Source organism: Battus philenor, unplaced genomic scaffold (assembly GCF_028537555.1).
Source record: "Battus philenor isolate CCGP_79_NKW_IND1 unplaced genomic scaffold, ilBatPhil1.0.hap1 SCAF_16, whole genome shotgun sequence".
Lineage (NCBI taxonomy): Eukaryota > Metazoa > Arthropoda > Insecta > Lepidoptera > Papilionidae > Battus > Battus philenor.
The window spans coordinates 8907703-8929732 of record NW_027181678.1 but is presented as its reverse complement, the minus strand read 5'-3'; the positions used below and the strand labels follow the sequence as shown (position 1 = coordinate 8929732).

At 30.8% G+C, this 22030-nt stretch overlaps 3 protein-coding genes across 6 annotated transcripts; 1 reads left to right on the top strand and 2 right to left on the bottom strand.

Moving 5' to 3' along the window:
- Positions 1-6258: 6258 nt before the first annotated feature.
- On the bottom strand, positions 6259-9434 carry LOC137919249 (uncharacterized). The gene is made up of 4 exons (XM_068762267.1): positions 8819-9434; positions 7825-8188; positions 7438-7687; positions 6259-7240 (listed from the first exon to the last, which is right to left on the bottom strand). Exons 1-4 carry the CDS (start codon positions 9336-9338, stop codon positions 6923-6925), a joined length of 1452 nt encoding a protein of 483 aa, XP_068618368.1. The 5' UTR covers positions 9339-9434; the 3' UTR covers positions 6259-6922.
- Positions 9346-9843, bottom strand: cnir (cornichon-like protein). The gene has a single exon (XM_068762268.1). The coding sequence runs from the start codon at positions 9817-9819 to the stop codon at positions 9346-9348; it is 474 nt and encodes a 157-aa protein (XP_068618369.1). The 5' UTR covers positions 9820-9843.
- An 867-nt stretch (positions 9844-10710) lies between these two features.
- Positions 10711-21662, top strand: Snrk (SNF related kinase). 4 transcript variants are annotated; one of them, XM_068762125.1, is made up of 8 exons: positions 10711-10753; positions 11263-11489; positions 12020-12225; positions 12304-12639; positions 12718-13008; positions 13168-13294; positions 14762-14923; positions 19376-21662. In XM_068762125.1, the coding sequence occupies exons 2-8, from the start codon at positions 11265-11267 to the stop codon at positions 19994-19996; spliced, it is 1968 nt and encodes a 655-aa protein (XP_068618226.1). In that variant the 5' UTR covers positions 10711-10753; positions 11263-11264; the 3' UTR covers positions 19997-21662. The 4 variants fall into 4 exon arrangements, with proteins under 4 accessions (XP_068618226.1, XP_068618227.1, XP_068618225.1 ...); XM_068762126.1 differs by lacking the exon at positions 10711-10753 and adding an exon at positions 10792-10854; XM_068762124.1 differs by lacking the exon at positions 10711-10753 and adding an exon at positions 10796-10971.
- The last annotated feature ends 368 nt before the right edge of the window (positions 21663-22030 follow it).

Sequence of the window (22030 nt, the reverse complement as noted above, 5' to 3'; positions counted from 1 at the left end):
TGAAAAAAATAACATAAACTATAGCAAATACATGTATTCATTATCCATTATATACGTACGTAGAGACCATATTTAATTTTGTTATATTTTTATAATACATAGAAGAAACAAGGAATAGTGCGTAGTCATATTGCTGTGTTTTTTTGCGATTTAAGGACACTGTAAGTAAAGTAATTATATTATTCTCTATAGATGTTGTTGCTGTTAGCCCGAGGGCTTTTACAGCTTCAACGGAACTGAGTTCACGGAGCGGAAGGGTCCGTAAACTTAAAAAGGTTAAGTAATTGCTGGGCTTTGGAAACATATTACTTCAAGACGTTCAGTTTAAAACGAAAAACAGAGAATCGAATCCAATTTTAGCCTAATTCTTTTAAAAAAAAAACTTAATTTTTATGATCTGTTTTCCAAAACATTATGGTCCATTCAACATTATGGCTCTTACTAAAAACATTTATTTTCGTTTAGTTATTTTTGTAACTGAATAGTTATTTGATTTAAACTTGTTAGACACACATGCTTACAAAACGTTTTTTTTTTTAAGTTTTACGTGATAGAGAGGCCTATCTCATAAAACGCTAAAATTAGATTATGTACATTAAATATTCTGTTAGTAAGGTGTATTACCTTCAAGTTTCAATAAATTATAAATCGACTTCGTATAGGCAAAGCGAGACAAAGTAAGTAAGTAATATATAAACTAGTGGAACTCTGGTTATCGCATTAAAGCCTAACGGTGTCAATCAGATTATGCCTACCAACCGCCAAACGACTCGTTACCAATTTTTTTTAAATAATCACCGATGCTTATAATCCCGGCCATAATAAGATTAAGTGATCAAATTGTCTGCGATGGTAAATCGCATAAACCCAGAATTGCTAGCTGTCAAGGCTAATTCTATTCAACCTGTGGATCTCTCGGAGGACCATTCGAACTTAGTTATTGTAGAGAATTAATAAGAGACTTATTATAAAAAAGCACGCTTAGTTACTGTAAAAAAGGTTAACCAAGCATTCTGTCATTCCAGACGCGATGAACCTGTAAATTCTGACGGCCAAACAGCATTAATGATAAAAAATTATAAACATATTAATTTAATAAGAAATAATTGTTATAAAGATCGTAAATTAAATACTTAATGAATTATTTAGTTATTATTGTTATTTTATTACAAGAAAACAACGATAACTTTCATCTATTTAATACAATTCCAAACTCGTTGAGTTTGCCGTGCATCACAGTGGATGTATAATTTAGACAAGGGAACATAATGACTTTTGTAAATTAATATCTTCCCCATATTCAATTAAAATTTATATCTTTTTCTCATTTTTTGAATAATTATTATATATAATAATAAATTATTTATTGTATATCTTATTGTTTTTTTAAAGAATAAATTAAATCTATCAATGTCCCAGACGCTATAATTTAATTGGCTGTTTATCGATAATTAACTTTATTTTACTAAATACATTCATACCATAATTTATCATCGCAGTACCATCACGGACCAAAAAATTCTCATGTACATTTACTTGTTTTATGTCACAGCAGGTGCCGCATTAAGTTATTAATTTTTCGATGATTCTTTTTCATAATTCCTAAACAATTATAGAATTGTTAACTTTCGACATATGTATGTGATTTCGATTTAAAATTTTTAAATATTTATAGGCAAGACCTTAGTATCAGTCCATTGATTTTCTAAGAATTCTTTTTTTTTTTTCTTATTAAATATTTTCAGCGATATCTTTTTTTAAGTTTTAAATAAGATTCTTCGTTTAATAGCTACTATATATATTATTAACAAAAACGATACACTTTTTACAAATCTTACATATAATGAAGTAGCATGAAGTTTGGTCTCAAGTTTCGAGCGGAGATGATCCGACCAACTAATGGAGCTACAACCATTCGGTCGTTTGCTCTCGACTTTAACAGTCGCCATTACATGTTCATGTTAAAGTCCATTCTTCCACGATTTGTGCTCAAAAAAATTTAGTCGGATACAGGCAGATAACAGAGACTCGTTTGTCCTACAACGGAAAATATACATTTCTTTTCAGTTCAATGAATAAAAGGCACCTTTAAGTGCCTTCACTATATTTTATCTCCGTCCACAGCGAACAGACGAATGTCAAAAAAAATATTATAAATGAGTTTGCGATCATCGAATTCGATTAAAAGTTTTTTCTTTGCGAAAAAATGTGTCTAAATTATGAAATAAACACTCATTAATTTTATGGAAAAAGACTGGCCGTAATTTTGCAAGCTTGTATCTAAATGACAAAAAATGAACAAAAAACAAAATAATATTAATCAGTTCTTAAAATAATAATAAATCATGACGCGAATAATGTATTTAATGTTAAGTTAATTAGTAATGGAAAAATATTTCTATATTATTTAAAGCATAAAATTTCTATATTTATAATATAAATATATAAACAGCATTATCTATCCAGAATGCTTTATTGATTATTTTGATTAGTATTTAATTTGAATTTTAAGTGAAAATGCTTACCCTGGAATCGAATCTAAGGAAACGGTAGTTAGATACACATTATATATTAAGAAGTCTACAAATAAAAAACAAAATCACAGTAAAATAACATTTATTTCTCTCATAAAATACAAAGGTATATAGCCTTAAACATTGAAATAATTGTCCGCTATTTTAAAAATCTGTTCGTCTTTTTTAATATATTAGCTATTCAACTGTCTTAGAGCTATTAAAACTTATTAACGATATTGATGAATCATTTAAAATGATTTATTTTATATTATTAAAGTATTGTCTACGTGGTGTGTATATATCTAAATGTCATATTTTTAACCATACATATTTTGAACATATTTTGAAAATAGCACCTAATATAAGATTTATAATATAAATGAAATAATAAACGTTCAGCTAATTTTTAAACATTCAATTGAAAATATCTACACTCTACACGTAGTTACGTAATTAAAAAAAGGAGTTTAATTTCTAGAAATGTTCGATTTCGACTGACTCTTCGAACAGGGAGGCTTAACCTATTGTGCAGGGTGTGCAATGCACACGGGCGCCACCGTCTCAGGGGGCGCCGCGGCGCTCGCTGAGACAGCTAAGAGTATCGTCTTGGAATCTATCGCAGTTCGTCGCTTAGTTTCACAACAGAGATGTGCTACAGGCATAAAAACAATGAGTGTTATTCTGTCGTCATAAGAAGAAAGGCCGTAACTAATACCATACTGTAAGCTATACCTACTTATAAAATAGCTTGTTGGAATATAAAGAAACTTTTTTGTTACGACGGCAAAGTTAATAGTTATGGCCGCGGGGGGTTCAGGCCTAGGGGTGCCTGGGTTTCATTGCACATGGGCGCTTCACGAGCTAGAGCCACCCCTGAGGTATATTCGATGTAATGTTTTTATGTATATTGTTATATGGCTTAAGTTTCAGGTTTTAATAGAGCTCTGATTTTATTGATGATATCCCAGAGCACACGAGAACGCTGCTGAGCTACGTTGCGTCACGTCGACCTCTCGACACCCACTCGAAGAGTACACCAAACTCTTTTTTAAGAGGTATATACGCTCTTTAGGGAAGCATGCAAAGAATTAGCAAAAAAATACATGTGACATATGCAATATTTGGAAATACGTTTAAGAACTTAAAAAATCATATAACATGAAAAAAACTCCAAATTCTTACCTCAAAAATTGTGCATAAGAAGTAATTAGGAAATTCAAAATAATAAGTATAAATAAAACTAAAACAAATCACTTTTATTACAAAAAAATAAAGTTAGTGTACAGTGAAAATTCAAACCATAAATACAAAACATAATGTAAATTATTATGAGGTGTTAACTATTCATAGCTACTTGACTCAATGGACCAAGTTCCGACAAATTTCGATCTACTAAAAACTTTTTAATTAAAACACCCCTTTTCAGACTTTACGATGAAGCTTTTCAAGAAAAAAAAACTGGATTCATTAATAAGTAATTTTAAACGTTTTAATGCATATTTAAGTAAAAAAATACATTTAAGTAATTTACAGTTTCTAAGATAATTCATTTCTTTTATTTCGTCACAAAAAACAAGAGTTTGTGTTGAATTTAAACGTATGAATCTTTTAGGAACGAAACCGGAATTTGTACATTAAGTTATAATATTCCTATTTCAAGAGGCCGAACACTATTAACGTTTAAAATGGATAAAGAATTTTCATTGAGACAATTTTTAAATAGGACTTCAACAATATATGTTAAATTGCATAAAATGGTATTGTTAAGGTGTTCCTCTGTATTAAAATCATTTTTATTACTTACAACGTGAAGTCATATCAAGAAAACAGTCTTTTTTTCATTTTTATTTTATGCCTTTTTTGGAATCTACTAATTCGTAAAACATCAACATAAGTTACATAACATATATAACATAACATTACGTAATTAGTTAGATTATCTTTGTATATTGATGGAAATAAAGCAAGTTTTCAGAGGATAGGCAGCAGCGTCCTCTGTGTACCATAATACCATCATCGCCAACCCACCTGCCAAGTGTGGCAATTATGGTACATCCCTCATAGATACCTTTGGAGGAGGCCTTTTCTTTACGGCTGACGTTTATGGTCTCAAGCGACGACGCTATAGAGAGTTTCAAATCAACAGGCACAGTCAGAAAAAGATCGAAGCCGCGACCTACGATCAAGGATCTCGCTCGCTTTCGTATGTTAAATAAAATTTGGAAAATATATATTAATATTATACCGGTTTAAATAAATTGTATTTATTATTGTACATCATTCTGAAACTTCGTTTCTGAAGGTATGTTGAACAAGAGAAAAGATAAATTTAAAATTGATCGGCTTTGCAGAAATAAGAGGTAATGTTCTATTAATAAGGTTAACTAACACAAATGCGTAATCAAAGACGAAACACTGCTTATTCACAACGTTGAGTAGAATAACTAATTGGGCGGTTAGACGCGGACGATTCAATTCATCTCCCTCGTACAGTTGGCCCGACATCCATCAGCAATACTTTATCTGTCATTCGAGGTTTTAACCCGTCTTTCCCTGAGCACATCAAGCAACGTCTCCCGACTTTCTTTTTTTATTTTCGGAAATAAAATTCGGTTGGCCTCGCTGTCCTCCATTCACTGTAATTCCGCCTCTGACCTGGTGAATGGTCTTTCCTTCGATGTCAGTAGCATTTTCAAACCGAATCCCTCTTCTGACGCCAATTGTTATGTACTGTGGGTTCTGATTTGAAATGAAACACCACTGGTTTACAAGGAGTCCTTTATTTACAAATCAGACGGTTACCCTTCTCAAACACAAATTAAACTTTTGCTTAGTCCAAACTACGCTTCCAAATCGCTCAAGAAATCACTGTCCAAATAACTTACCAAATAGTCACTTTTATATCACCGATCATAGATCTTAATCTTAATCTTATAACTCGAAAAACAGCACTGAACTATCGACATGGGGAGTACACTTATTTATACCACAGAGAAGGTTCCAGTAAGTTCGCGATAGTTCTCGGTTAGATGGGTTAGAATTTCCGAGAACCACTCACAAAAATCCATAAATAACTTCTAGGTCACGTTAATTTACAGCAGTTCTTAATCGTAAAGTTCCGTGTTTATTGTTTAGAGGGTTCCGTAACTCGTGCTTTGTAACATACTTTGAGGGACTCCCCATAATTAATAAATTCGTCTTGGCTTACTTTATCTTCAATGTTACCTCACTAAGAAAGATCATAAAGATAGTTTTTGTAAATATCTAACATACCACCCCCGTCCCATCTTAGTTATAAGTTTGGGGATAGAGACTGTACCGATGGCCTTTGATAACTCCAGAATGATAGTAATTATGTATTCTACCATTTCTTTATTTCTCATAATGAGTGCGAAACGAAAGTGCACTAGGATACATTTTTATACAAAATTGCCTGCTTATATAACCGTCAAATAAATTTTTAATGTAAATTGAAAACCGTAATTTCTTTTTGCAATACCCATTTAACCTATTACAATACTGAACTCTGTGTCCCTCTATTAATTCCATCTAAGCATCAGTACAAAATTTTATTCAATCTACAGTATTATCTCTCAACCTTGAAATGGACAGAAAATCAATTCCACATAAATGCAAACAAATACGTTATTACTTTAAACTGTGTGTTTGTGCTTGTGTGTGGTATGTTTGTGCTTGTGGGTGCTTCAAAAATTAAACACAGTTTTTCTAGTATTAGTTCGTTTTATTAATATCCCTTAAAGAACATGTAAAAAAATTGTTCTTACCTAAAGTTTACATTACATATATAATTACAAATGTCGGTATTTCAATGAGTTAAAATTAAATGTACATAAACTTGAGAACATGAAACAGTAAATATTTTGTTACAGTGAATATCAATGCTTTACTCCTCCAGGAATGGTTAATATAACTATTCATCTTTTTCTTAGTCATGCAGAAATAAAACAAAATTCGTTTGATAACAAAGGCTATAAAAATTACTAGACAAACAGTTTTTATAGTTACCACACAAATTATGCAAAGGTTCACATCTTGGTGAGCACCGCATTAAAATCGGTAAGGCACTAACCAACAAATGAATAGCCTGTCATTTAACATTATGGAAATAAATGAACAGTGGACAATGAGCACAACTATGATTATACCACATATAAAAGTAATATAAATAGCTGTAAAATACATTATATTGATGTCATTTTCTATTAGTACAGTACTCTTTGGGTTATATGCACCAAAAAACATGCAATATACATTAAAAGTGTATTTTTTGTATGTGTTCAAACAAATCACCACAATATTTGTTCTATCACCTTCTAGAAAAAATGAATGTAAAAACAAGTTATAGAGTCATTTTAAGGTAAGGCATATATTTATGTCAACTACACTCATTTATTAACAGGTCCTTTCGGGGAGGTGACTTTACCCCATCCAATATAAACAAAAACAGTTGAATATGAATAAATAATGCCAAACTGAGGGCCTGGCTCCCTCCTTCGTCTTTTCATGGTAAGAGGAAAAGGTATAGATGCCGGTTTTGAAGGATGGTACACGCCGAGTTCACCATTACCATAGCAACCAACAATAGATGTATTGGGAAAAGCTTCTCTGAAGAAATCTTGTTCCATTGCATGTTTTTGATCACGACCCACACATGAAAGTTTTAAAGCAACACTGTGCTCAAATCTTGGTACTTTCTTAGAGAACTAAAAAGTAACATTTCTACTATTAATATTGTTATTAGAAGTGTTTGAATATAATTTTATAGTAAAGTATACATTAAATTATGACATATTTAAAATTCTGCAGATATTTTGTAACAAAAATTTACTAAAACTAGGTTATCTAAGTTTATCTTATGTGAAGAGCAAATATAAAAAAATATTGATAAGTATATAGATACCTCTGCAACTGACTCTTGTATTTTTTCTTTTGTCCACTGTGATGAATCAATAACAAAAGAATACATTTCAAAGTTATTTTCAATATCACTGGTGGTCTTTGGTACAGTAAACAAACCAATTGATAGCAGGTTTTCACTAATATAATCAGCACCTTTATTGATATTGTCTATCAAGTGATTGATTTCACTTTCTTCCGACAATGTGTCTTCAATAATGCAGCCACCAAGAGCATATGGAATATTTGGTTGCCTGTTAACATAAAACAAATAAAATACACATTGGGTACCTTGTGTGTAGCATTTAACCAAGTTTCTTTGATATGATATGATCTAAAAGGTATAATTTCTTCTTATAAACAAATATTATGCAGATATGTATATACTTACACTTCCTTAAAGTAATTTAAAAAGACTATGTCTTCAACTGAATTTAAAAGATATTTCTCAGTTACATATACAAGGACACCTTTAATAATATGATCTTTTGACACTTTATCAACCACACTATAAAATTGTTGTTGTAAACATTCCTGTGACTGTGATGATATATTTAATAGTTTAAATCCAACATTAGGTATATTTGGGATAAATAATCCAGAAAGAAATAAACTGTTCCATGTAAATTTATATTGATTTATTGAGTGCCTGTAAGTAATAGATCGTGGTAGTGGTCGATATACTAAGTAATTAGCTCTTACTGTCAGCATACAATTTTTTGGAGCATTAAATTGACGATTTACCAAATCTAACACTGAAATAAAACAAACATTTTATTATAGTACATTAAACAGTAGTAACATTTTAAATTATTATCAGATTCATTTAATTTATTCTGCATTAGATAGATCAAACACAATTTTTAAGCATTTCATAAATTAATTTTTCATAATTACTGGCAGTTTCTCTTTTTTACAAAGATGTGAGTGATTAAGAGATGAAACATTTAGAATCAACTTTGTTCCCATAATGTAATAATTTATAAATTCATTGACCTGATACATTCATCCTCAAGTACTCTGATGAGTGCTTTATGTGGTAATGTGAAGCCATTTGTGTTCTTGATATTATTTTTGTGTTGCTGTGCATATTGCACTAATCTCTTTCTTTTCTAGTATTACATTAAAAAAATATTTTAATTTGTGTGTTATTTATTGTCATTCAAATTTTTCCTGCACATTTAAAAGCTAACTGTTTTTGCAGTCTCTCTAAGCTATTTATCATTAGAAACAAACATAGAACATAGACAGAAATTATATGCTTTAATTCTTCAAATACATATTGAATATGCAAAGAAATCAGTCATGGTCAATTTTGTAAAAATTATAATTTAAGTAATTTTTATCACACATCAGAAAAAATTAGTTACTTTAAATAAACTTACAACTATGCTCCTTCAAACATGGTTGTTCACAAGGCCTTGGAGATATTACCTTGCATTTACTCAAACCCATAAAGCCAGCAGAATTTGCAAATGTAAATATGGCTAATGGCTCTGTGTTGGGAATGCCAGATTGTTTAAACCACCCTTTACCTCCACTTTTGAAAGAACAATGGAGATCTACTACAAAATCTTCTGGCGATAGCAGCTCTTTCTGCAATGCTTGGACAGCAGAATACCAAGTACTGCATACTAGCTTGCATATGAGTTTATCCTGCCATGAAAGGTTACTGATAATCTGCTTTACTATTACATAATTAGATGCAACTTTTTCTTTTAAAGCATTATTGCAAACTAAAGGATCTGAACTTCTTATTAATTCTCTTTTGTCAATATAAGCTGCAATATTTTCTTTTAATTGTAACTTCACACATTTTGCTTCTGTTTCTTCATTTTCATTACTCATCTCTTCGTCTCCAAAATACATAATGTTAAGAGGAGTTTTAGATAGTGTCACTTCCATAGTTATATTAAATTTCAGTTACAATTAAATCCTCACTTCCACGTTGAATTGGATCACCTTTTAAGATGGCCAATATAAAACAATAAAGATAAATAAAGAAAAATAATAAGTAGTAGCCAATATAAATCATAACATCCCTTAGGTGTTTCTTAAGTTGGCCACGATTATGAATCTCTGCAGGATCATAAGCACCAAGGTTTCCTTGCGGAATTGAAAAATATTCAAAGGAGAGCCAAATAAACATCGGCAAGTTCAAGAGAAACAGAATAACCTGGCCATTTAATATAAGTATAAACGTAAGAAATGAATGAGCTATGTACTTTGGCAATAACCAATAATTGAGCTTTTCACAGCACTCCTGAGCATTTAAATAGTCACATTCTAAGTCAGATAACGTTATGATAAAATATATTAACAAAAATAATATAGCGCCACTATCGATTAATGACAGTGAAAACAACAAAGTTTCAGCTAATATCATAACTAACTGTCCAATAGTATTACTTTCAAGATAAATAATGTTAATAAGAAAATTGTTATACGTACAATTTTCTATCAAATTAATAATTTTGTCTTCAAAATCAATAAACGCCTACACAATTAAATTTGATAGGTTCAAAAATCATTATTTGTTACAATAACACCGACACTGACATGAAAAACTACAGGTTAAAAAGATTCATTCATGGAATGAATATAGTATTCTGCACATTAATTTTTTTTATTTATAATATATGTATACTGTGTATATTACAAAAAATAGTCTAAAAGAAATAAGTTAAATATCACATATTAAAAAAAACATTAACAATTTTGTGGAAAACACAGTGCTTAAATGGAGAAACATAAATTTTCATTCAGGTCTAATATTGGTAATATATATAACAATAGATATTTAGAAGACATCCAAGCCTACATCGCTTAGGCTGACGCCTGAACTGATACGTGATACTGAAGTTATTTATTTACTTTATATAATAAATTTATTATATAATGTAAATAAACCAATCTAAAATATTAGTTAATATTTAATGAGCCTGTGTTAACAAAGTTTCTAAAAATTTGGAAAGTGTAACTCTTGATAACACAAAAAAGTAAATGTGTCTTACGTAAGCTAAGGCAAAAATGTATTTAATTTAATGATAATGGGGTTATAAAGAAGATCATATATTTGTTTTTTGTTTCAAAATTTTTTATGTATTAACATTACATTATCTGTTTTAATTTTTTTTCTAAAATGTAACAGAAAGAATTTCGTTTAGAAACGCTCCAATGGCTGATTTTTTGAAAATTAATTTATTATTTCTTTTTAACATAAATGTTTTAATAAATTTACTTAATTTTAAAAATAAGTTTTTACACTTTTTGTATTATTAAAAAGGCGATACCGTTTTTCTTTATAATACGTTAGACCTGTAAGTTTCTGAACAAAATTTGGGAAATGGCGAAATTGAGGCTCTTCGAACATCCTATTTTTCGTTCGATATTTCCAATTTTGTAACTAAAATAATACAATGTTGGTAGTCTGTTTACAATATTTATTATTGTTTGTTTTAAGCGAGTTATTTGTGTTGCAGTGACTCTTATGAACCTTCTTAAGTTGTCTACATTTTGTTTTAGTGCTGAGTATCTAGTCAGTTTTTAATTTATAAATTATTTCTACGTAAGTTTTTAGTTTAATTTGCAATAGATGTATGATTTAATCCTATCATACACTAGAAAGAAATGGGCATAATAGCAATTGACTAATATATTCGATCAGTAACCCATAGAAGCTCCGCCTTATTTTCAATATCTATATTTATCTGAGAAATAGGATTTATAACGTTTAATTACTATTGATATGTGTGTAATGTAATGGAGTTGTTTGTAAATTGACAAAACTTTCCTTACGACTATAAAATGTATTTGTGTTCGTTTCTAGAAATGATGAATAACTGTGGCCCTGGAGTAGGAGCTGCAATGGCCACAGGTGGCGGTGCTTATGATGCCAAAATAGCAGGCTTATATGACTTGCTCGATACTCTGGGTTCCGGACATTTTGCTGTTGTTAAATCAGCAAGACATGTATTCACTGGTGAAAAAGTTGCTGTGAAAGTAATAGATAAAAGTAAACTAGATGAAGTGTCCAAATCCCATTTATTTCAAGAGGTATGTTTATATTTTGGATGAGCATATTTGTACACTTTATTTTTTATTTGAATCTAATGTTATTTCCATTTCCATGATTTTTTTTCTTTTAAAAGCAAATAGCATACAGCAAATGTAATGTAATATTTAGATTTAATATGTGCCATTTTTTCAAATAAGAGCATTAAAAATCCCTGGTTTTGAATATACAATTCACATAAGCTAATTTTTTATTTACATTGTGAATTTGGCAGTATTATAATTATTTTAAGTAGTAAATCAACAGGAAAATTTACAGACAATATAGTCAAGTATATAATATATATAATATATTATATATATAATACATTAATTTATATATGTGTGTGTGTGTGTGTGTATATATATATATTATAATTTAGTAAAAAAAATATCTAATAAATGTAACTGTAAATAAAATGTGTGTCTCATATTCTCTAGACAGGGACTATGTTGTTATTGTTTGCATGACTTATAATTGCTTATATTTGTATAATTGTCTCAAGATTTTTAATTATGCTTTTTGTCTGCAGGTTCGGTGTATGAAATTAGTCCAGCACCCCAATGTAGTCAGATTGTATGAAGTAATTGATACACAAACTAAATTATACCTAATATTAGAGCTAGGAGATGGTGGTGATTTATATGACTATATAATGAAACATGACTCTGGTCTCTCAGAGTCTCTTGCTCGTGATTATTTTCGCCAAATTGTGCGTGCAATCTCATATTGCCATAGGTATTTACTATTTGTAAATTTAATTCTCTCACCTAAAAATGTATAACCAATTTTAAACCATAATCTCTTATATTTCAGGCTACATGTAGTACATCGTGACTTGAAACCAGAAAATGTAGTATTTTTTGAGAAATTAGGCATAGTAAAATTGACTGATTTTGGTTTTAGTAACAAATACTGTCCTGGACAAAAATTAGAAACTTCATGTGGGTCTTTAGCTTACTCAGCACCTGAGATTTTATTAGGTGATTCATATGATGCTCCTGCAGTTGATGTGTGGTCTTTGGGAGTTATATTATACATGTTAGTTTGTGGCCAGGCCCCATTTCAAGAAGCCAATGACAGTGAAACCTTAACAATGATAATGGATTGCAAATATACGATACCACCACATATATCTAGTGCTTGTAAAAGGTAATTGTGTTTAGAACAAACTTTAGAGGAAGTTTTGCTAAAGAATAGCATGATACTAATTTTTAATTTTCCTTTAAGGTTAATAGGAAGAATGTTAGTCAGAGAACCAGAAAAACGGGCTACTTTATCAGAAATAGCTGCTGATCCATGGGTTACAGCTGGTGAAGGAATAGCTGTAGAAGATTTTGATGCACCCCTTGTAACTAAAGAACAATTGTCAGAGGAAGACCGTTCAGCTATTTTACAAAGAATGGTCAATGGATCTATAGCTACAAAAGAACACATTTTGGAATCATTAGAAAAAAACGATTATAATCACATTACTGCCACATACTATTTATTAGCAGAAAGAAAACTACGGACAAAAAGGTGTGTTTAATGCAAATACTTAAACACAGTAAATAATTTAAAATAAAATTGTATCCGTAATTTAAATTTAAATTCCTTTAAACAAAGTTATCATTAATGGAACATGAAAATGTCGCAAGTTAATATTTCTATGATAATGAAACGACTTTGTCAATTCAGGCAAATGGCTCGAGCAGTGCGACGGCCTGAAGCATTAGGGGTACCCCTGGGAGTTTCGCGAGGGAGAACTCTGTTAGTACCTCCGCCTCTTCCAGCAGTCCCTCGCACGCCACAAGATGTTCCTCCGGTAACACACACTGCTATAAATTTATAATTAGATGTCCCAAAACTTAAAGGTTTATTATAAAGAAGTTGTACTAAATTGAAAACAAGCTTTAAGTGATACTTGAAACTGCTTAAACCTCAATAAAACTATGTTAAATATTTAATATCATAGTTTATTGATCCCAAAATATCTTAAGCACTCAATAAACCATTACAACCAAGCCAAAGCGTTGTATTTGCAATTCCAAACAATAAACACACTATAGCCACTAAAATTTTGTTTTTCATCATAGAGATGCACACAAATGACAGATAGGAAGTAAGCCCATGTTGTTTGTTGACTTAAATAAGTTAATTTTTTAAAGCACCAAAAAAATTTACTGGCAGCAATTGTAATTTATATTAATTATTTGTCTTCAGTTAAAGTAAATTGCTGCTTCTGATAACTTGACTTATAATGAAAATGTTTAATTGAAATGCACAATGGTTTTAGACATTTATAAATTTGTAAACAAGGACATTGTTGGGTAAATAAGGTTTATATAAACAAAAACAACTTGACCAACATATAATCTATGTTCAATAAGGTGAATGAGCCTAAATCTGTTTGATAGAAAATACTCCAAGATTAAATATATAAGATGTGAGGGGATCTGAAAACCATTTCATTGATTTTTTTTTTTGTATATTGTGCAATGATAGTCCATAACGCCTAATTGAATGCATTCTTTTCTAGTCAATCTTGAGTGGTGCCAAGATAACATGTAAGCAGATGTGAAAATATGATAGAAAAATAATACAAAATATATAATTATGAATTTTTCAAACACATTGGTAATTTTTTACATGTCAGTGTCCTTTTTATAATACAGTTTTTTGTCTTTGACAAACAATGTTTGCCCTTTGATACACAGCTTTATTGGGTGAGATTGAGTGCTGAAGGCACTTATCCTAGAACTACTTGTTTCAAATTATTTTATCAGATTGAGTGAGAGTCAAGCTCTTAGGGCGCCCTAAAGAATGTTTGCTACATAGTTGAAGTAATCACTTACAAAATTTTATTGGATGCTTTTTACCGCCTGCATTGATTTCTTCAGAATATTACTTGTTTGCATTGACAGAATTCACTGAGCAACGTTTTTTTTGTAAGAGGTTGTAACAGCTATACTGTATTCTAGAACACCGTATTCTTCATTTATTTAAAAAAAACTTTATTTATTTTCATATGACGGCGAATTTAATGCCGAAGGCATTCTTTACCAGTTAACTGTTGGGCGATTTACTGGCAGAGAACGCCTTCGGCTTCTTAGATTTCACATTTCTAAACTTGGAACTATTTGCGCGAACGTTAATTGTGCTTCCATAAAAATAATATTGTGAATCATCGGAATCTCTGCATCTCTTGGTTTTCAATTTCAAGCCTGGTCATTTGATCCAGTTAATTAAATTTATCTAACAAATATCTAAATAATAAACAATACTTTTACAGCGTTCTCGTAAATGCAGCATCGTGCGAGAGGAAGAAGATGACGAGGATACTGGCGTAGCGAGTGGCGGTGCTGCTAGGGCGGTTGACGCAAGACGTGGATCCCGATCAGAGGGTCGCTTGCATCTTGCTAGACCGGCACAGCTCGCCGATAACCTTACCAAGGTATGTCTTGGGTTATTATAACAATTAATAGCTCTTGAATTTAAAAATAGTGTGGTGAAAATATTGTCTAAAGGCAAGTTTAGTTAAAGACAACAAGAAATCATAGGAATCTTTTATGTCAATTTAAAATTAAAAGTACAAAACAGCATTTGTTAACATTAGCACATTAGACATAAAAGGGTTAATAATATTTTCTATAGGCTATGGTTATGACGTAGCTTTCATATTGTTAAAAGATTTCTATGTTAGTTATATAAAGATTTTATATACTTTATAATTTTATAATTAAGTTACAAAGGAGCTACAATTTGTTCTAATAGCAAAAAGCTGTGTTACAAATTAATAATATTAATAAATTGTTATTTTTATGGTATACTTTAATATCTTATTACTTCTAAATAAATTTTCTATTTCTGTTTTATTCATTTCTTAATAAAAATAAATGTAAAATAATCAAAACATGCTATTTTGTAACAATGTCAAACTTTTTAGAAGGTACATTGACAGTTGTAATATAAATATTGCTTTTATATGCTTTCTCATGAAATTATTGTTAGGCTAAAGGTTTTGATACTTAATAATTTGTGAAATAATAAGTTGTTAAGAGAAGGACATTTGCAGGTTTGGGTGTAGGGCATTGTAGGCAAGAAAATTAGTAATTAAGACAAATAACTGCCAAGGTTAGTGATTAAACTAAATTAACTAAAATTCAAACAGCTGAAAAGAAAATTAATAATCATCATTATCCATACAATAAGAAGGATCTGCAACAAATTTCACTCATTGCAGAAAGTTGTTAAACTATTAATTTTGAACACATAATTATTTTATAAAATAATATACATATTTTTTGTTTAATACTTTTAAATTTTAATACAAAAATGTTATTAAAGATTTTTAAAGGTTTAGTCATCCTGAGAGCTTGTTTTTTTAACAATAATATTGTTAATAATAATGTTTTTTGTAATACTACAATAGCTTTCACCAAAAAAACTTGTAATATGGTTGGTAATACCAACCGAGGTTTTAAAAGTCTTGGCATTATTAAAAATGCGTTTAATTAAACTAAAATAATGTTAGCGATTTCACATATTGGAGGCTTTGTTGATAGATACTTAGAAAATAAATTTGTGTTTGTCCTGTCTCTTAAATGTGTCCAATCGTAAAATTTAAAAAAATAATAAATCTTAAAAAAAAAACTATTTTTATAATGGCTTTACTATGGTTATATTTGTAAACTGTCCTGTTATTTTTTCTCACAAAGATATCTTGCACTTGATGTCCTTTGTCTAGGGAGCATCGAAAAAGTTTCGGCCATGACATTAAGTTTTTTAATTATTCTTTGAAAAGTTTGGATAATTTTTTCAAGACTTTGATATTACAACATTTTTGAACTCTCGTACTTAATTTCATGCATAATACTGCCAATAATGTTTTTATGTTTATTTATGCTATGATTTCTTCTTTACTATGCGACTAACAATGCTTTACTCACTATATATATAAAACAAAAAAAAAATTATGTAAAAGATGAACTAGACGGTGACGCCTGTTCAAGTTTTTAATAATTGTGGATATAAAATTCTTTTTTCATTGAGATTACTCAGGTAATTAAATTTATTACTAAGAATGCTTATTTCAATTCATACTAATTATAAACAAAATATTGGTACCGGGATGTAATGACGAATGACTTGTTCAGACCGAAATGACATTTTGAATACAAAAACAGATTGAGTAGCCTTTTTAATAAGTTATTTATGTGGTTAAACTATTTTTTTAAAATTAAAAATTAACATGTTGCACAGCATATATTAATAGTATTTTATCTATTCATGGACTTTATTAACATTTCATATTGTAAATAATATTTATATGTTATAAACTTTTTCCATATTGCTAATTTATTTTATGTATTTTTATATTTTTTCACTTACAGTACCAACGGTCACAGCGACTTGGTCTTACTACATGCTTACTGCTTCTACTAAAACTATATACGTACCAATGAACTGTATTTACTGTATATGTTTATGTTATCGAATATTATTAGTACTTTTGACGAGTAATATTTCCTCGTAAAGTTGTTTCTTACCGGTTTACATGTGTATTTTCCATTACGTAACCGTTAGTTATTAAAGGTCGGTAAATTTGGATGCATATTTACTTAAACTTGGCTAACTTGGTAGCTTCAGAAAAGCACTGTGAGGTGGAGGCTGAGGAAAAATAAGCATGATTACTCATCGCTAGCATAAGCGGTGGAATGATAGAAAGGATCTGCCGATACTCCTCCCTCTCCTCCCGCCTCGTCATAAATATGTAACTGAATATTCGAAGTTTAGAAATTGTTTCATTATCACAGTCACTTTAATAAAATACCGGCTACAAAATGAAGAGGAACATGCATGCTTTCGGTGCTATTCTGGAATTTGTAAATATTATTTGGTACTTTTCTGTTAGCCGAACGCAAATGTCACTAAATCCCAAATTTTAATCCTTTTACTATTTATTTATTAACATTAAGGCTTAAGAAAAATGTTAATTTGTTTAAACGAATTCATAAAAAGGAGTCACATGGCCCCTTTATGACTGTAAGCAATGTAGGGGGTAATAAAGTTTATTTGGCGATTGATTGCTTACGTTCGGCTAAAGAAACGTATCCAATTTTTCCTATGTAACAATAATTCATCATTACATTGTTATGAACGAAGTCATATATTAAATTGATGTTAGTAAATAATAATGTGTAATGTCTGTCTATACATATAATGTTAAACAGTCAACATAACATAATGTGATTCGCTTAGGTCTAAGCATATTACTGTTAGTAAGGAGTGATATTAACATTATTAACAAAACTATTTTACGAGACTGTATTCAATGGCAATATTTTGAATATAATTAAGCATTTTTTGTACTTAATAGAAATCATGATTCTACGTTAATATTTTTTTTAGAGAAAAAAGTAACATTTAAATGTAATTATGAAAATGACAAATAACAGTTTTTGAGATATTTTAAAGTATGCACTGTTTTGTCAACATATAATGATGAAAACAATCATCAATAAAAATGTATGATTACTCTCAATATTAATACGACTTCGACTATTACGTAAAAAGAGAACTGTATGATAAATTTTAAATACGTAGTAAATAACACTGTTAAATTTATTTTTAAGAATCATCCAATGGTGTTTGAAACGCTGAATCAAATATATTTTTGTTTCTGATGACATTTTATGAGTTATTAATTGAATTCTGCTGATATATTGCCACTTCCTAAAAATAGATCAAATAAAATTAATGATATAATGTTTACAGTTTTTTTATTTTATAAAAATTGTGTTTAAAGGTGACGAAAGATGCGATTTTCCCGCTGAATTAAATACCTTACTATTATGTAAAAAAATGTTAATTTATTTTATTTGAAACTTTAATAAATGGTCGATGTAGATCTGGTGTTGAAGTTTTAGTTGGATGAAAGTATATTCATTTAAATCGTAACTTTAAAGTAGTTATTATTATTTTAAATAATTCTATAATCACTGCAGCCTTATTATAATTTTCTGATTGTAAGTCGAACCCCCTCTGGCATCCTCGATTCGGAATAAGTGGCCTTGGGACTCTCGGGCGCCCTTGTGTCGGGATGCTTAGCGGATATTATCTAAGTATGACAGATCATGCCAAGGTCCTCTAGTGGAGGCTCTTGACTCTAGGGTCACTTCATGGAGCGTCCGTCGAAGCAATATAAGAATTCGGGCGACATCCCAATCCGGTAAAATAATAGAACGTACTGGCCCGAGCCGAGGCTACTCCAGCTCAAGGGACTGACCTTCACTACTTTGTAAGAGGTGTTAGGCTAGGCGCTCTCTACGCAAGTCTAGTCAAAAAAAGTCAAGCCAATCATTTCATGGTGTCTATGCTTAAATAACCTAAGCACCTAAGCAAGCCTCTCTATCCAATGAAATTTGTATAAGTTCTATACTTCCAGCTTATTTAACATGAAGATGACTAAACGCCTTCAGAGTAATCAGTGCCAATGATAAAAAATATACCACCTTCCTTTATAAAATTATTTTAGCCCCCTTTAAAAATTAACGGTAATTTTAAATGAAAAATGTATGCACAAATTAGTGATAAGATACATTTTGAAAAATACGAATTATTTTTTATGTATTGCTATTTGGTTGTTTATTATGGTTATTGGTATAGTTTAAAATAACGTGTTTTATTACGATACAATTTGAAAAAATTGACCCTTAATTTTTTTACTAATACTGCTAAAATTAATATCATTATTAAAGTAAAATAATTGTATTTTATACTTTTATTTGCCTTTTTAAGAACGTGTGATGGCGGACTTAATGTCTTTGGGAATTGTCTGCCAGTTAATATGTCAAATAATCTAAACTACATAAAATTCTTAACAAGATAAATAAATAATGTACAGGTTAATTTGGACGACGAGGCATCAGTTTGCGTATCAGAGACGCGGCGCGCGAGCACTACGGCAGGTGTGCCAGCGCCTCCGCGGGTACCGCCCCCCGCCCCGCCACCTGCGCGTCGGCAACGCCTGGATTGCCGGCGACGACGTCCACGGGCAGGCTCCTGTTCCTCCTCAGACCTTTCTGACGACGACTCTGAAAAGAAGAAACGCGCCGCAGAGCAAACGGAAGCTCCATTCGAACGCGCTCGTCGTGATTCTCATGACGATTCTAGTGACAGCCAAGAACGTGGCGGCGCTGCGGGCGCACGCGGCGCTCGGCGACAAAACACTCGCCCCACACATAACGCGACCACTGCAGCCGGCGGCTCAACCGGCAGCAATGGCGCCGGCTCAGCCGGAGACGCACGCGGCGGGTCGACCGGTGGCCGTCGTCGGCGAGCTGCCCGCAAAGAGAGTAGACTACGTGAGTCTCGTTCTTTAAATCGTATAGCAGAGGTAGAAGAAGCTGCAGCAGCTCGTTGGGCAGGAGGTGGACTAGTGGCGCTCTGTGGAAGGCCATTGTTGCGGCTGCTCGCGGCGGCCAGGCCCGCGCCGTCCGCTAGACGTTTACATGGGCTCTGCTAACCAAAATGAAACGTACCCATGAAATGTCAACCTATCATTGTTATAGGCACCTACGATAACGAGCAAACATGATGAATACGTAAATAATAAATTCAATATATTTACAACTTTTAAAAAGTTGCATTTGAGTTGTGTATCAATTATAATAATGTTATCATACTTTTTTTAAGCAATGAAATACACTTTTATATACAATAAACAGTTTATAAGCAACACATAGTTCCTTCATGGGTTTTTTTGTATTTCACCGTATATTTGAAACATTTGTCGCACGTCTTCCTTACCGTTAGGTCCGCATTCCAAGCGTAAAAAGAAACAGGTACAGAATTATTATGAATATTACTAACAAAATGTAAAAGATTTTTTAAATAAGTGTTCATTATTATTTTTATTATACCACTTTGTAATGAAGAAGCGTCCGTTTTTACACTCACCGTTGACATTCGTGTGAATAACAACCTGCAAAATGATCATATTCAGTTTCGATGCTGTAAATATCGCAATAACTCATGCGGCATAGCCTAAAAGCGTTCGTTTGTTTTGAAATATCAACTAGTTGGGTGAGGATCACAGGCGCCCCGTTTACCGCCAAATTATTATACTGGTAGTGTTTTAGAAATATGTTACCGTGGTATTGAAATCAACCGGCACTGATATATTTAAGTTCCACTTTTTATACGTTTTTTCATGTGTGACGAAGTGCTTTACACATTCACGTTTAACGACACTTAGGGGCCACCTTCGATACAGTTTCAAAATAAACATTTCCGCGTGATGTATATAAATATTTTAGGTCAACAGGGTGTCTACAACAATTCGGTTAACACGCCTTTATAACGATTGATTTACATTTATTGTATGTAATAAAGCGCCAACGCCGTTCATCTTTTCGAGGAATATTATTCACACTCACCTCCTTGTCTTGTTGTTTATAAACTATAATGTAGTTAAATCAAATTAATCATCAGTATTATATTCCATGAAATAACACGTAGGTATACTTCTGTATTCCAACTATTTGATGTTAGTGTTGCTAAAGTTATATAGTCGTGTTGCATACTTTGTGTCGTACTATTCTGTTGTGTAGATAGTGTATTTAGGATATTGCAATGTGCGTAGAACTTTTTTATTTATATGTTAAAAGCACCTATTACCGCGGTATGGGTAATTATTTATTTTCCATAAATACAACGGTAATAGGTTCATGAACTTGATTTTGTTAATTCCTGGTAATATACAAAGTACTTAGTACTGTATACATTGTTCCAAATTCGCCTTTTCACTCTGTGGTAGTCCTAAATTGAATATAATTATTATAACTAATCGAAGCTGAATATAATATATATTCTACAATTCCGTATGTATATTATAATTCTTGTTTTAATTAAAAAATTAAACAATGGTTCTTTATGTTCTCTTGCGTCATAAAAATAGAAATACGAAAAGGAAAAATAGATATATCTCAAAACATAACTTCGAAAATGGAACGATGCACATCAGAATCGATGGATAAATTCGTGGATCTTATACAACCAAGTTATTAATGTCATAATGATAAAGTTTTTGCTATCTCCTGTCTACTTATGTACTGTTCAATGGTCCGCGGATTGATTTTATGAAAATATTTAAGTTGTGAATTTGTATGCAATTTAAAACTGGATTGTTAAGCGAGTTAATGTTGTGTATTAAAAAATTTATGTACATATTTAAATTGTTGTAAATAAATAGTTTATCTTAAATTTTATAAAATTAAGTTGACATTTATATTTTTTTAGTATAACGCATTTTATTTTTGTTTAGCGCAATTTGACTTACAGTTTTCATTGATAGATTTTTTTATATCACCGTTAGTTAACCAAACCAAAGATTAGTTTTTTTTTTATAATACATTTTCTTTCACATAGCTTATCTGCTGCATTATATGGAATAATTTGAACAATTTAATTTTATTTAGTTGTAATTTTTAAATATTTAATGATCATGTGTTTTGAATTTATAATAGCAATAATTTTTTTAAGTATTTAAACAATTTAT

Excerpts from the sequence above, each read along its gene's own strand:
- LOC137919249 (XM_068762267.1), bottom strand. The coding sequence starts at position 9,338 with ATGGAAGTGACACTATCTAAAACTCCTCTTAACATTATGTATTTTGGA. Across the intron at positions 8,189-8,818 it reads ATGTTTGAAGGAGCATAGTT|TGTTAGATTTGGTAAATCGT; the intron begins GTAAGTTTATTT and ends GTTTTATTTCAG. Across the intron at positions 7,241-7,437 it reads TACAAGAGTCAGTTGCAGAG|TTCTCTAAGAAAGTACCAAG; the intron begins GTATCTATATAC and ends GTTACTTTTTAG.
- cnir (XM_068762268.1), bottom strand. The coding sequence starts at position 9,819 with ATGATATTAGCTGAAACTTTGTTGTTTTCACTGTCATTAATCGATAGT.
- Snrk (XM_068762125.1), top strand. The coding sequence starts at position 11,265 with ATGATGAATAACTGTGGCCCTGGAGTAGGAGCTGCAATGGCCACAGGT. Across the intron at positions 11,490-12,019 it reads AATCCCATTTATTTCAAGAG|GTTCGGTGTATGAAATTAGT; the intron begins GTATGTTTATAT and ends TTTTGTCTGCAG. Across the intron at positions 13,009-13,167 it reads AGAAAACTACGGACAAAAAG|GCAAATGGCTCGAGCAGTGC; the intron begins GTGTGTTTAATG and ends TTGTCAATTCAG.